This window comes from Gouania willdenowi, chromosome 4 (genome assembly GCF_900634775.1).
Source record: "Gouania willdenowi chromosome 4, fGouWil2.1, whole genome shotgun sequence".
NCBI classification, from domain to species: Eukaryota; Metazoa; Chordata; class Actinopteri; order Blenniiformes; family Gobiesocidae; genus Gouania; species Gouania willdenowi.
Window position 1 is genome coordinate 33,144,347 of NC_041047.1, and position 16,334 is coordinate 33,160,680.

Sequence of the window (16,334 nt, forward strand, 5' to 3'; positions counted from 1 at the left end):
TGTCCCCACACCACACAATCAGTATCTTCACCTCATCCCTATAGGCACTATCATCCAACCCAGAGATGACACTGTGGTGTGGTCTGCAAATTTGACGATGGTGTTACTGTGATGGGTGGGGGTGCAGTCGTCGGTGGAGAGAGAGAAGAAGAGGGAGCTCAGCACATAGCCCTGAGAAAAGGTTAAGGGCCGTGGATGTGTGGGGGTCCATTCTCACCCTCTGACTGTGTCCAGACAGGAAACTCCTAATCCACTTACAGGTAGAATATGGGAGACCCAGGTCCATCAGTTTGTCCTCCAGTCTGTGAAGACTCCAGCCAGCTGGTCCACAAAGTCCTTCAGTACCCGTCCTGCGTTGCCATTAGGTCCAGCCACCTTCCGCGGATTGACAGTTCACAGCGCACGCCTCCACTGTGAAGGTGTCACCGCTGTGGGCCTCAGGGTGGTGTGTAGATCTTAAATATTCATTCTTATGAAAATTTTAAATTGGGTGGGGCGATAATCTGTTTTTTAATCTCACAGGAAGCGGCAGACCTCTACCCCTTTTATTGAGTCCTGGACCTGTTTCATAGATGTATTTTTTACTTTGTTATTTTATTATCTTATTTAAATTTACTCTTATAGGGATGGAGAACGGGTTCCTGTAGCCCATGTCTGTAAAATTTCAATCCCTACCTGACCCTTTGTTATCCTATCCCCAACCCTATCCCTATCTAACCCCTAACCATAACCCTAAACAGTGACGTGCCGTCAGGGTAGGCAAGGTAGGCAGTGCCTACCCAAGGGTGAATTGATATTTTGATTATTTGTTTTAATTATAATATAATTATAAATTATTTTTCTATTTGCAATAGCCTACAGTATCTATAAGTTTGAAAGTGTCCGCATTTTGTGCGTATCATAGGCCAAATTACTAAAAAGCGCTATTTCCTGGAACAGCTGCACAGTCTTTTTTTTTTTTTCACTCCGCTGTAAGGCAGAGGGAGGCCACGCCCCCTCCCGAAGGCACGTTGCTCCTCTGCCTCTATTCTCATTACGTGTTTTTACATGTTTGCTCATGCGCAGTCAGGTCCCCAATATGACAACCATTTACGTCCAAAGGCAGCATAGAGAGCTGCCTTTGGACGTAACGGCGCTATGCTAAATGCTATACATAAGATCACAGTACATTAGTGAATAGATGCTACGTGACCGCTGCTGCTACGTTCTCTAGCTAGTGGGCGGGATAACACTACAGGCAGGATGACAGCGCCAGAGATGATACAGAAACTTTTTTTGAGGAAAAATGACAGCTTTTAAAAGATGGAGACCAACATCTGAGTTACCAGAGCTTCAGCAAAGGTAAGGTCAGAAAATGTTTCATATTTTCTACAGTGAATGGTACAAAAGGAAGGATTGACTTTGTGGATGCTCCTCACTGAGGCTGTTCTAAGTTGTCATTTTCTCTGTGTTTCTGTGTTTCCAACACAAACAACGGATGTGCTGCCGTGTCAAGAGAAATATCTTGTTGGGAGAGTATGGAGGCTATATTAAATAATTGTTTATGTTTCTTTAATGGTGTTTATGATGTTGATTTTGTTAGATGGTTAAATGCTTGTTCATGTGGATCTTGTTGGGTTTTTTCTTTCTTATTATGAATTTCATATTTGATAAGTGCATTGAGATTACTTTGTTGGAAATTGCTTCATACAAATAAAATTGATTTGAATTAAATTAACATTTGCCAGCGGAAACATATGAAATTGTCATTGGTGGTCTCAATTTGCAACGTGCCTACCCATAGTGGTCACGGCACGTCACTGACCCTAACCCTACCCTAACCCCCCGAGATTCCTCCACCTAACACTTATTGACAGCCTTTATGACACCTTATTCATGCTAATGACAGCATGATTTCAGCCTTATTTATAAAACTTCAAGTCAAATGTTACCCACATTTTTAATATTTAGGGTACACACAAATCTCCAAGAAGATTGACTTTCTACAATTCATTTGTTTTTTTACACTTTTGTGATTTTTTTTTTTTAAATGTAAAGAATAATGTTGAGATTACTTTTCTTTTTTACAGAAGTTGTTGCCCTCTTGTTCAGATGCTGATTGAGCATTAAAAATGAAGAGAACAATAAAATCACACCTTAACTGACTAAAAGAAAGCTGCTTTTTGGGGGAGCTGGTTGGCCAAAGGCATTTGGAGTTTGTGGAGGTGGAGCGAGATGGGGTAGCAGGCTGTGGCGTCTTTTTGAGGCAGCAGGAAGGTTTTTCTTTCTGACACACATCCCACTTGTTATGACATGTAGAGGCACATCTAAAAGCAAACTCCTGAGAGGTAGCTGAGGGCGACCTCTGTAAAATGCAAATTACTTCCACCGGAGTATCTTAACCAATACACCAAGCTGTCTAAACTACAATCCTAACAACACGTATATAGATACGATACTCGCCTGGGTTTGGGAAGAATTAGAGGATTCTCAACAAAGTATAAAGTAAGAATCAAAACATTTTTCTGACCCAGTTACCCAAGCTGATCCAATCTGACTCCTCTGGCCTGTATGGTTACACTGCCATTTGTATCTCTTCCAAGATTCCTCATGAACGTTGCATGTGAGGTATCTCATGAATTATGAGGGCTGCTCCAGCTGACATCATGAAAAGCAAAGTGGAAAACCCTCTCCTTTCATGCTCTGGCTCTCATCATAAAACGATGGTTTGAAACAGGGAATGCTTTTCCCGACAGCTTAGTGTGCTGTGTGGAGTATAGTTTGCTGTTATCTGCTCATTTCTGATCCTGGTCTCTTCACCAGCTGACTTTTATGCCACAGCTAAGAAACCTCAACCACTCACTATAAATATTGATTGGATATTAAAGTTTCACATCCTTTTCAATTCCATCTAGTGGACTGCTGCAGGTCTCTGATCATATGCTCAACTTGTCATTTTGCTGCTCAAGGATAAATAAACAAATCTTACTCTGCAGCAGGAGGGACAAACGTCGCAGCACATGTATCACCATCACTAATCGTAAATAATGGAAACCATCTCTTTCTTTTAATTATTCAAATTTATGTCCTGGTTTTTGCTTGACAGAAATGTAGTGAAGACAAAATATTGTAAATTCCACTGATGCACAAATGCCACGGCATCTGTATTAAAGCTAAGAGGCTGTGTCTCATTAGATTTCACACAGAACACCTACACACGACCTAAGTGGATTAAAAATGACGGATGATGACATTTGGAGAAAAGGCTCTTTCAGATTACTCAAAACTAATCTGGAAATCTATTTCAGGAGTTATCAGTAGCTTTTCAAAAAACTTCAATCATACAAGAGCGGTGAAAGGGAATTTTTGTTTTAATCACAAAGACAAGCCCCTTTTCTACAGGGCTTTAATTTCAGTTTTTTTTCATCATCTTATATGTGCACTTTGCATTTAATTCCATTACGTGTTCAAATCCATGTCCACTGTAATTGCATGGAAGTGAGGAGTGGTTCATCTATAGTGCTACCAAATGTATCTCAGAAAGCTGTGATCAGCACTACAAAGTTGAAATAAAAACTTTCCTTGTGACATCACAGGGCTGGAGTGTAACTGTAATTCAATTCAATTAAAACCCTCTGGACCAATAAGCACTCATGATAGTAGTTTTTCTTATTAGAAGCTCATCAAAAACAGTCTTGACACCAATAAAACTTTTCTAAAGGAAGACAATAATCCAGTCCAGTAGATCGCAGCCCCACTTTGATTAATCCTGCTAATTACTCGTCTTAGGGTTTTGACAACTGGAAGCCCTCTTTCTCCTGCCTGAACCCCCATTAAAAACAGGCAAGGCCTTACCATTAAAATCTTTGTAATTACAAAATGTCTCAAGCTCGGGGAGTGACTTTCCCACAGCATTGGATGTACAGCAGGAAGACACACCATGCTTGAGATTTTTTTCCTGATTCCAGTGCTTTTGGAGTAGTGGCCTGATGGGCATTAATTTAGCAGGGGAGGACGGAAGCTCTGTGGATTTGAAAAGAAGCTTGTGTCCGTGCTGGAACTTTTTTTTATTAATGAGTCCCTGCAGCCACCTTAGTTACAGGGGGCCCTGCCCTTGTCCTCTGTTCTTTGTCTCCTGGTTAATTCAGCTGTCGCCTTGTTTAACCATGCAATAATGTCTCCACACTTTCCACTCATCCAGGAAAAGCCAGCCGCTGTCAGCCAGAGATGCACACAATATTCCTAACTAGCTCCAGCTAACCTCAGTTCACATATGACCCATTTCTCAACTTGCCTCATCTTCACTCTACCAACCTTACTGAAGGCATGCAAGTTTATAGCAGCACGTACAGGGTTAAAGCCAGCACCAACCGAATAGTTAAGCAACCCCCCTCTAAAAATGACTACATTCTGCTTTAAGCTGGCAAGTTTATCTGACCTACGTCTAATGTGAACCAATTAAGGACTTCACATCAGTGTGCACTAACATGGAGCTGAATATCCTTTAATACCCTTTAAATACATGTCCCTGTAGCTAGAATACACCTACACATTCTAAAGTGGTGTGCTGTGCAATTATGTACTGATATAAATCAGCTTCTGAGTTCTACTGAATGTATTGAATGATATATCTAATGGGCATGGGAACTAATTCCAGGGCAAAGGGGATTAAAGGCTCAAGAAGAGAAAGCAGGGAAGTGGTTGGCACTCAGGCAGTCGCTAGGGCTGAGGGTGGAAAAATAGAAAACAAATTTAAATGTGAGAAATCCTTGTATTTGTGTGTAAGGAATCCTATTTCACAAAAAAGGAATTAAATTGTTTTTCCTTCAATCTTGGCAGTAATATCTCTATGTTGTATGCCATGGAATGACAAATTGAATATCATGTGCCACTTAAGATTTTCTGTCAAAACATGAATGGTCATACAAGATGCAGCTCTAGATGCAGTGTACTTGAGCTTCATCTTTTCCACCATATCACTCATAGTCATCATGCTCTGACCCCGCATTAGCTTTTAATCACACTCATAAGCTTTGGAGATTTTACCTCGACAGACAGATGCTTCAACGGTTTGTTACACTAGGGATAATGGCCGAGGCTTATCATATCTTTGTAAAAGGCAAACAGCCAATCATTCAGCAGCTGCAGAGTTCAGTTGCCATGTCGGTTTGTTGTCAAGTGAGTAGCGTGCAGTGAGCTTAGATTGTGCAGTGAGAGTAGAGGCAACCACTATGTAGCGGAAACTGGCGTCAGTAGTATCGTAACCCACGGTAGAACGATTTCTAGTATAGTAGGAACCGTTACAATTTGGCACCGCGGGGAATCGTGGGTATCGTGCAACTAAAATTTGGCCCATTTATTTTTTTTCTGCTGACACGTGGCAATAATGTCACAGACATCATTAAAAGTAATTTAACGTCTGCCATGCTTAAATCCAATGTGTTATTATCTTGTATCGATGCAATCAATTGATTACCTTTTAAAACAATGTAAGATCGACATGTGTCATCCGGAAGGCCAACTTGCTGAGCACAGATCAATGAAGTTGGATCATAGGAATATAAATTGATGCAAACTTATCACTTATAGGGTTAGGTTTACTTATAAATGTAAATAAATAAATCTAAATAAACCCAAGACCCTTTTGCAGCCAATGCAATTTCATTTTATCTGTTTATACAAAGTATTAAATGCATGTTGTACGCAAAGGCTGGTGTTGGTGTAGTATTTTTAGAAGTGAGAAATGCGTTTGAGACTATAAATCATGACATTCTCCTTTCTAAATTAACTTATATAAAAAAAAAAAAAAATTGATGCGATTCAGTGGATAAAAAAGGAGGCAACAGAGTTAAAGATCCTTGCCTGATCACCTGATGGGCCGGTCAGGTGATACGTTTTAGCGTGAGAAAGATGTACAAATGGATGTCTTTGGCAAATGAATAAATTATGTTAACAAATTGAGCTGTGTACAAGCACAATTTGAATAAAAAGGATACTTTTTAAAATGATACATTTAAAAAAAAAAAAAAAAAGTGTAATCTATTGAGCTTATAAATGATTTTCAAGGTGATACATGGACTTGCACCAGTTCCACACAGAAAAACAGCCTTTAGACAGAATGCTCCATCTGTGAAGGCCAGTAACATTTGTAACAGTCTTGCACTCTCCAAAAAGGATGGTCCCACACTTACAACTTCCAAAACTCACCTCAAACAGTGGCTAAAACATACCAGTGCTGTGAACATTGACCTTTAACTTCTTTGTGCACTATATTGTAATGTGTTTTACTTTGATTAATGATTTTTTGATTGGATTTAAATTCCTTTTGGGCAGATTTACAAAGATCTCAAATAGAGAGTGCTACCTGTGTGCTTAACTACATTGGTGGCTCTGTTTTGTTTACCTGCTTTAGGGAATTTACTAATATTAAATTACATTTTGCACTTTCAACATAGAGGAGGGTTGTGTGGATGAAATGGTGATAGTAAAATCCCTGTCTACTGCATATACTATAATAATGTAGCCAACAAAATACATATACTGTAAATGAAAGCGCTGTTGGACCTAAGATGTAATGTTATATTATTTTCCTAATTTAATGTGTTCTATTCCATCAGTTCCCATCACATTTTTTTTATTTATTTTTTGCTTATTTATTTGATCGGGACAACACACATTAATGAACAATCATTTACAAGTTGTACATAAATTGTAAATGTGCCAGATTATAGTGAAACTGCTAATTTACATCTGTTGTCCTGAGGCAGGTCACACAAGTAATACAATGTGTACAGGAATACAAAACACAATATAAAAACTATACAATTACATTTTAGTTATTGCTCATATCTACCCATGAAAAACAAACACTTTGGCAAAGGACGGAAACCGTCCAATCACCCAGGAGGACTGAGCTGTCCCAGGTAGCACACTGTTCTACGTGCTCAGGCCGGAACCTCGCTCCATCGCTGCATGAATTACACAGCTGGTCAGCGCTGACACTTGCCATAATGACAGGAATGGTTGAAATGTGTCAAAACCACAGAACCTCACTTGAAACATGGAGAGCAGGGCGGAACGCAGGAGCTGCATGTGTGAGTTTTGCTTCTTGACACGGAGCGCATAGAAGAAGAGAAGAGCGCTGTGCCTGGAGGTGATCTGCTCTTCCCAACAGATATCCTCCACACGTTACGTGCATAGTCCTCCTCTTATCCTCCTAAGGAAGAAAGTTGTGCACATCGGCCACATCGGGCCAGTTCAGCTGCTCAGCTCTGTTGTAAATAAGTCTGGCTGTAAATAAAGACTATAGTTTGACTTCATTTATTTTCATAAAATATTTTTTGTACCAAAAATGTTAACTGGAACATTAAATATCCGTTTTCTTTTTTTTGTTTTTCACTTCCGCTGAGTCTTCTGCCAATATTCACTGCAGCTGCATCTCTGTGTGTAATTCTGTGAGATTTATGACCTACCTTCGGGACAAACTAAATTTATGAGCAAAAATGGGCACCGCAAAAATGTGACTCAATGTGATTGCGTATACTGAGTTCATGTATTTAGATTTTCTCTTCACAATTCATGGCGCCCCACAGCTAATCCTTCATTAGAAGCAAACACGCTAAATGGCCTGTGCGCACTATGCTTTACAGACGCAATCGTGACTGCCTCAGATTTGCACTGTTTATCAGCGCATATAGTGACGTTTGCACACGTTTTTACAGCCGCAAAACTTTATTAAATCTGTCTTTTTGTGTACTATAATTCTATTGTGATTTATTTTCTGATAGACATTTACTGTAACTACTTTGTGCACTATTATGTAATGTGTTTTTATTGTGATTTAAAGTCCTATTTTTTGTCTTGTTGCTATATTATATGTAACAATATTGCATTACAAGATTACAATTTCATTTAGCAGACGCTTTTATCCAAAGTAACGTACAACATGAGCAGTTAGGGTTATGGAACCTGCTCAATATTCCACACTGGATTTGAAACAAGCCTGCTTCTTTAAAGGGTACCTGTAGTGGAAAAATAAATAACAAAAAAATTGTCTGATGTATTACCAATAAGCAAAATGATTGCACCTTTTTATTTAAAAAAACATAAACAGATTAAAAGGACATTTACAAAGATTTTATACCGTGAGGCATGAACCATCATTTTTGTCAAAATATGACGCATTAATGTTAATTCGGCATGCCCTTTAAAAAAATAGTGCAATGTGGGAGTTCGATGCATAACAGGTCTGTTTACATTGTGGTAAGTGTAGTTTTTCTGTTGTTATAATTCTGTGTGCTCTCTTGGCATGAAGCAACCGTGTGTAAGCCCTCCCTCAGTGATAAAAGTGCAGCATCCAGGTTGCATATTACAACAGGATAATTTTTTTTTTTAAATGACAGCAGAGCTACTGTGTATTTTGTAACATTGTTACATTTTCTCCTCTTTTCATTACAAGCAGAGCATAGAGGCACACGTCTATCCAAACCCTGTGTTAAACAGCGGTGCCTCCCTTTTTTTTGTGAGTGACCACCACAGCGCCCCCTAGCAGATGGCTAAAACAACCTCCATGCCAAAAATATATTAACGTAAATTTTTTGCTGCAATGCATCATCCCAAATATATAGATTGTCCTACGCCAATCCAGTAGTTTTGTAATTTCTGTGAAATGGATTCAGTTCAATTACTGTCAGCTGGAAAATGCAATGAATTTGCTGTATATTTCAATGAAAAAATACAATCATTAAGGTCAAACATCAGAACAAACCAGCAAAATCACAAAAAGCTTGAACAGCTTCAACCACTGAGGGATGAGTCAACTACAATGTTAGAGTTTATTACAGTGAACCCAAAAACAATAGAGGAGACTGTTCAGCAGCTGAATCCATCAATGTGTTGCCTTGACACAATACCCTCAAACTTCTTTAAAACTGTTGTAAAGTCAATTGTCACTGATTTGTGTCAGATAATTTACTGCTCATTCCAATCAGGCACCATACCAAAATCCCTGAAAGTAGCTGCTGTGAAACCTCTGTTAAAAAAGAGAACACTGGATGCCTCTATACTGGCTAACGATAGACCAATCAGCAACCTTCCATTCATGGCCAAGATCATTGAGAAGGTGGTCTTCAACCAACTGAGTCAATTCTTAACATTCAACAAAATATTTGATAAATTTCAGTCAGGTTTTCGTTCTCATCACAGCACTGAAACTGCTCTGATCAAAGACTGATCAATGACATAAGGTTGAACACTGATTCAGGAAAAGTATTTGTTCTCATTCTGTTGGATCTAAGTGCTGCATTTGACACTGTAGATCATATAATTTTGTTGCACAGATTGCAAACATGGGTTGGACTAAATGGAAAAGTAATGCAATGGTTTAAGTCATACTTGGAGGAGCGAAGTTATTTTGTAAGCATTGGAAACTTTGAATCTGACAGATTAACAATGTCCTGTGGAGTACCTCAGGGCTCTGTTCTTGGACCTCTTCTGTTTAGCCTTTACATGCTTCCTTTAGGACAAATTTTACAGAACTGTAAGGTTGATTATCAGAGCTACGCAGATGACACACAACTATATGTATCACTGAACCCAGATGACTATGATCCCATTGAGGTGTTGTGTGACTGTTTAGAAAAAGTAAACTGCTGGATGAGTGAAAACTTCCTTCAACTAAACCATGACAAGATGGAGGTGATTGTCTTTGGTAACAAGGAAAAGAGGAATGCTATCAGCAAGTATCTTGAGTCTCGATCTTTAAACGCTAAAGACCAAGTAATAAACCTTGGTGTTCTGATTGACTCAGATCTTATATTCAGCAGTCAGATCAAATCTATCACAAAAACATCCTTCTACCACCTAAAGAACATCTCCAGAGTGAAAGGTTTAATGACTCAGAAAGATCAGGAGAAACTGGTCCATGCTTTTATCTCCAGCAGACTGGACTATTGTAATGGTCTTCCGACAGGAATCCCCCAAAAGAGCATCAAACATCTACAGCTGGTTCAGAACACTGCAGCTCGGGTCTTAACCAGAACAAAGAGGTCAGAGCACCTTACTCCAGTTTTAAAGTCTTTACACTGGCTCCCAGTCAGCCTCAGAATAGACTTTAAAGTTCTGCTGCTGGTGTATAAATCTGTGAATGGGTTTGGTCCACAATACATCAGTGACATGTTAGTCAGGTATGAACCCAGCAGGTCTCTCAGATCTATGGACACAGATCAGATAGTGGAGCCCAGAGCTCACAGTAAACATGGTGATGCTGCGTTTAGTTGTTATGCTGCAAAGAAGTGGAACAAACTGCAGCAGAGCTGAAGTCAGCATCTAATGTGAACATTTTTAAATCAAAGTTAAAGGCACTTTTTTCTCTACTGCATATGATTGAGAGAGAGATTTTTGGTCATGTTGTTGATGTAATGTGTTTGTTGATGATTTTAATTGATTTTACTGATGATTTTAAATGTTCTTATTGATTTTAAACAATTGAATGTTTTATCATGTAAAGCACATTGAGTTGCCTTGAGTATGAAATGCGCTATACAAATAAATTTGCCTTGCCTTGCCTTCAGTCAATAAATTCCAAATTTCTTTAGTGACACAGATATGGTAATGTATCGTGAACAGTGTTGGGAACGTTACTTTAAAAAAGTAATTAGTTATAGTTACTCACTACTTGTTAAAAAAAAGTAACTGCATTAGTAACTGAATTACTCTATAATAAAAGTAACTCATTACCAAGGAAAGTAACTATTTGCGTTGCTGTTAAAAAAAAAAGTTGCTATATGTCAAAGAATTCACATTTTTTAGATGCGTGTGTCGTGAGGTGCTTCATTAAATTTGAGTTGCTCACAACGGATGTCGACAAAGTCTTCTCTCCTGGATATAATGAACACTTCACGCGTACATTCTTGCCTTTGACCACAATTAATTTAAAGTAGTGTTTGTATCGTCACCTTAAAAATGACAACTTTTCATCAGACTGCTCCACGCTCGCCATCTCTGCTGATTCATCCAATCTGCCATGTGTGTGTGTGTGTGTGTGTGTCGCGTGTGCTGGCACGTCGCCTTAGCCAATCATAATTGCTCACCTTGTTTTTAACCCGCCTCCTCTTGCTGGCACATGTGTAAAAACACTGGATCTGATTGGCTTCCATGGAATATGATGCAGCTTTAGCCAATCATAATTGCTCACCTTGTTTTTAACCCACCTCCTCACAACAGCTGAGTAAGAAGCCAGGGATGCTTTCGGATAACAGTTTATTCAATCAATGCATGTAACGCACCGCATTTAGCGTTCAGTAACGATAACGGTGTTGTAACGGCGTAAAAAGAGTTGTAGTAGGTAAGGAAATAGTTCATCCAAAGCATTTGAGTACAAGTGATTTTGCATCCCTTTATTTGAGATTTGAATAAATCTGCCCCTTCTTCTTTTTGAAAATTTTTTTTGGACAGTAGGTCAGATAAGAAATGAAAGAAATAAACATGTTTTTCTCACATCAGCTCCATAAGGCATTAAACAATTTATACTTAAAACTGCATATTATGTAAGAAGCCAATGGTTCTGTTTCACTGCAAAAATATCTTCTGTATTAAAGCAGGACACTGTAGATAGTTGATCCTTACCCACCCCTTTCATTGTCCTACTCTGACTCCCTCTCCCCTGTCCCTTAACCCATCAAGGTGTAACTCTGCCCTCTCGTTATATTATCCCTTTAATAAAGTTTTTCTTACCCTTCCTTGGGGAGGGCTGTGATGGTCACAATTATGCAATAAAATAATTGTATTTATTCATACTGTAATAATAAAATACGCATAGCTGTCGTGAAAAGATTGCACTACATGTGGTGTTGACCCACGATAGCAGATGCAGACGAGGTAAAAAAAAAAAAAAAAGATTTATTCAAGGACCAGGGATTTGCCTCCAGTGCAACACAACACTTCTACGGTGAAAAACATAATGTGGATGCAGGAGAATAATTAAGAAGGAGGAACAGAGTGGAATTAATCCATAACATCATTAAACAGTATGATAACTAAGTGATGCACCACTGTCTTTATGTTTATTATTCTACTGAAGACAATACAGTTACAGAGTCATCATATCCTTCATGTACCTAATCAATAGTTTCAGCATTTCCTTCATTCATAAGAAAGAATATGTGACGCGCCATGAGAAAACTAAAAATAAATCAGCATGAGAGAAACAAAAGGGGACAAAAACCTTTGAGATTTTCATTTATTTTTTTAAAATATGCCCATTGAAGTTATGAAGAAAGCACTCCATGCTTCAAATAATAGTATCAAAGGTTTTAAAACTGTAATCTTTGCCTTTGAAAACAGCTTGTTTCAGTGTCGAGCGGCTTCCTTGTTTGGGAGTGTGGAATCCCACAGCTGATCAACATATCGATTGTCTTTGGCTATGCACACATTGTTGTTATTGTTTTTGGCCAATAAACTGCATGATGTTGAAGTAAAACACAGCTACTCAAGAATCTAGTCTGATTATGAATCCGAATAATGTTGCTTTATGAAGTGTGTTTGCAGCAGCAATGTAAATCAAACAAGCTCTTTTCAAACACTCACCAGAGCTGCTCAGTCGCTCTCTTATCATCCTCCTCACCTGTTCTGACCACAAAAATTATACATCGTTTTTTCCAACCGTTGCGTCGCATTGAGTCACAAACAACACATCAGCTCATCAGATAAATGTGATACGAATCAGCTGCTCAAAGTGAAACTGATTCTAAATGCTTGCTCTGCACTTCGATTCAACTCTAAATAGAAGGTAAGGATATTAATTGTGGCTGTGAATTGCATTAAAAAGGTTAAAACAGCTATTAACAACCATTGCTGTGGGGTTGGGTTAGTGCAAAGGGATGCAAATGTGCAGCCTTTTGATTCTGCCCCCTCAGCTGGCTGCTCTGTGGTGACGAAAACTCAGTGGCGCGCTGTGCATTTCACACCTGGGCCTTTAGTGAGGTCCTACACCAGTCAACCCAAACTACCGTTCCAGATCAGACCCATATCGACGCTGACACTTCTTCATTACATGGAAAAAAGTGTGATCAATCGAGTTTGTGCTGTCACTGCAGTCTTCCTCAGAGATGTAACCCTGCTTTGTGTGACTCTGTTTTTAATGCATCACACGAGGAAGCAGGGATGTGTCAGTTCTCCGTCCTTACAAAACCGGTAAAGAATGGTGTCCCAGAACTATCCACTGTTACCATGCATGGCCCAATCCCAGCGCTCAATGGGAAGTTATTGCATTTCAGAAACAGGCAGTCGAAGTCAAGTCCTCCCTATGATGTCACACAACGGAAAAAGCCAAAGCTGATTTCGCAGGCTGACGATATCTAATCAAAAGATGTGCACGTACTTTGCCTGCTAGCTGGCTCCAGTGTTACACTGGTGCTACAGCAGGTCAGGCATAGAAAATTCCATTCTGTTTAAGCGACAGGTGCACCGTTGATTCTGAAGGCCTGTGGCCCTGGAAACACATAAGGGCTGGATATGAAAGGCTGATAGCTCTTACATAAAGGCCAGTCCTACAAATCTCAAACTGAGGCTGTAAGCAATGCAACCAAAAGGCCTTTTTCACCGGCCAGGAGCTGGAGCTAACTCGGAGCTGGCGCATGTTTTAACTCTAATTCTTTCTGTTTCCACCACCAGAGCTCCAGCTCTCAGAGCTAAAAACTAGAGCAGGGGTCTGCAACCTTTAGTCTCAAAGGAGCCATTTTGCCTCATCTCACCTGGATTAAAGTCCTCCCGGAGCCGTAAAAAATACCTTCTCAATGAAGACAATACAGTGAATTAAATTCTATACAGTTAAAATTATATAGAATAATATTTGACTTAATTTGACTTGATTTATATTGATCTTGTAAATGGAAACTTAAAAACAGTTTAAAATAAAATAAAATAAATTGACATCAAGAAATAAAACAGCATCTTGCATCTTCAAATCCTTACGCATCTAAATTTACATTAACGCAATGTTATATAAAATATATATATATATATATATTTTTAATGTATTTAAAGGGCCACAAAAAGTGACTTGAATTAGATAACGCATGATCATGTGGTCAACACATGCTAATTGCTCATTACTTGCCACACATAAAGCATACATATTTAAGCAGCACATTGGCGGTTAAATTAATCTGTCCCCACACAAATAAAATTTTCTACCAGAATAGTGTTTTTGTTGGTTTAGTTATCTTACCAGGGATTTAAAACTTAAGTTTAGCCACAGGTGCAGGAAAGTTGATGATCTGTAGATGTTACAGGAGGTGAAGTAGGAAGGTGCTGAGTCATTGCACAACGTGATTTATTTTTAGGTTAAAATTAATGATTTTTTTTGTCATTATTCGCCACTGTAAAAAAATAACTATCTATTTCAATAGTTTTTTTTAAAGCAATAGGGAGCCATTGCAAAAAAGTCAAAAAGCCACATGAGACCCCAGAGCCGGAGGTTGCAGAGCCCTGAACAAGAGCTAAGCTGACCCCAATAGCTGCTGGGCCAGTGCACAGCTCCAAAGTGGCCGGGTGCTAGGCAGGGTTATCAATGATAACGATAGCGCACATCCGATAAAAAACATTTAAAAGTGAGTCCAACAAGACACAGCAGTGGTCAGAGGAGAACATTTTTTCCTGGTACTTTTGGGTGTCCGAAGAGACTCAGGGGAAAGTGGCTGAAGAACAGACCAAACCGAACTTCAGTCACGAAGGAGCCCGTCCTGCAGAGCTCAGTTACTGATCCTGGTAAGTTTTATTGCACCCTGTTGCCAAAACTAAACAATCTTTGAAGACCGTTTTCTCCTTTGTGTACTTTAGAAAGGGACAACATTGAAACGGCCATAACTTTTTCAAATATTATCTAATTCATATGTATTCAGTCCAACATTTCCGGCTACACTACACTACACCCAAAAACACACAGCAAAATAATTATTGCTATTTTTTTTTTTTTAATGTCATTTTTTTCATTTTTCACGCTCAGCCTGACATTAAACTGCTTACCAAAGACTGGTCCCTTTTAGCCTCAAAATATTCTGAAAATTCTGAAAACTTACCAAAGTACTCATCTGATGGAGGGTTGTCCATGTCATACATAATCATTTTGGTCAGGCGTTCCAGCTCATCTTCAGGGCGAACCATGGACCCACTGCTCTGAGAAGGAAAACAGAAACAATGTCATTTGGAAAGTTTTTTATTCCCAACTCTGTTTTTTTGAAAACTGCCAATGACCTACACTGCTGTTGATGTACCCTTTATAACAACATCTGTTTGGATCACATGAAAGGTTTGAAAAATCACTCAACATCAATAACCAGGATCAAGCCCTGTCTTAAGGTCAACCACAACACATTTTTGTGATTAGCATGCTGTGGACAGTGTTTAATCTGCCTTCACACTCTGAGGTACCTGACCCTGGGCTCAAGCCCCGATTGCGTGCAGCCCAGAAGGTTGTGCAATTCCCTCTGTAGAATACATTTATTCAGAAAACACTGTGACCCTGACTAATCCTATTTTTTTTGGAGTGATAGGTATGGAGTTTTTCAATCACTCTCTGAGGACAAAAAGACTTGAGATGAGTGCTGTGCTGAGGCCTAATCTGTAAAAGACTCTTGAAGGATGACATTAGTCTCTAAAGATGCCACTTCCTTCTTTCCTGGTGAGCCTGCCTTGCTTTTTATCACACAGTCATTGACATCTGCCTGCTGTGTGTCTGTATGAGGCTGGCGTGGCGTGCCTGACATTTCCTGCCAATCATCCTCAGAGCCCCTTCCTCTCCCACTCCCCCACCCCCTCTCACTCCTCTCTCCGGCTCACGGCGCTATCCTGTCACAGGTGCGTGCATGTCCTTTTCAGACACCCTGGAGGCCTAAACATGACTCTTTTCATGCTGTGCAGCCGTGCTCTTTCAGAAATCAGTGACACTCACATGACCTTCCGGGGATGTTGGAGACAACAAATCTTTACAGTAGATTTGATTTTCAATAAGGAGACAAGGCTGAGATCTGAGCTGACCTTTGAGCTGTTCCTAATTATGACGTCTGGGAGCACAGCAGGGGCCTTGTGAAGGCTTTGGTACCGATTTATCCATAATGTACTGAGTCACATAAAAAACTACTTTGTCAATAGGAGATTTGGGGAAAAAAATTGTTTCACAAAGAAAAACTAATTGGACTATTACAACTGCTGGTGCAAAACACTTGTAGAGTTATTTGCTGTATTTATTCAGAGCCTCACATGCCTTCTTTAAATGTATTACTATAGGCTCTGTGCACATACAGTATATATATATTGTTCCTTGCAAACTGCTGGTTACAGTTGGAAACATTTAATTT

At 39.3% G+C, this 16,334-nt stretch overlaps 1 protein-coding gene across 6 annotated transcripts in view; it reads right to left on the minus strand.

Moving 5' to 3' along the window:
- Positions 1-16,334, minus strand: part of lpp (LIM domain containing preferred translocation partner in lipoma) — a 273,915-nt gene that overhangs the window by 42,240 nt on the left and 215,341 nt on the right. For all 6 annotated transcript variants that reach the window (XM_028443777.1, XM_028443776.1, XM_028443772.1 and 3 more), the window contains one exon: positions 15,057-15,153. In XM_028443777.1, the coding sequence (XP_028299578.1) occupies positions 15,057-15,153 (97 nt within the window). The remainder of the gene's footprint in view (positions 1-15,056; positions 15,154-16,334) is intronic.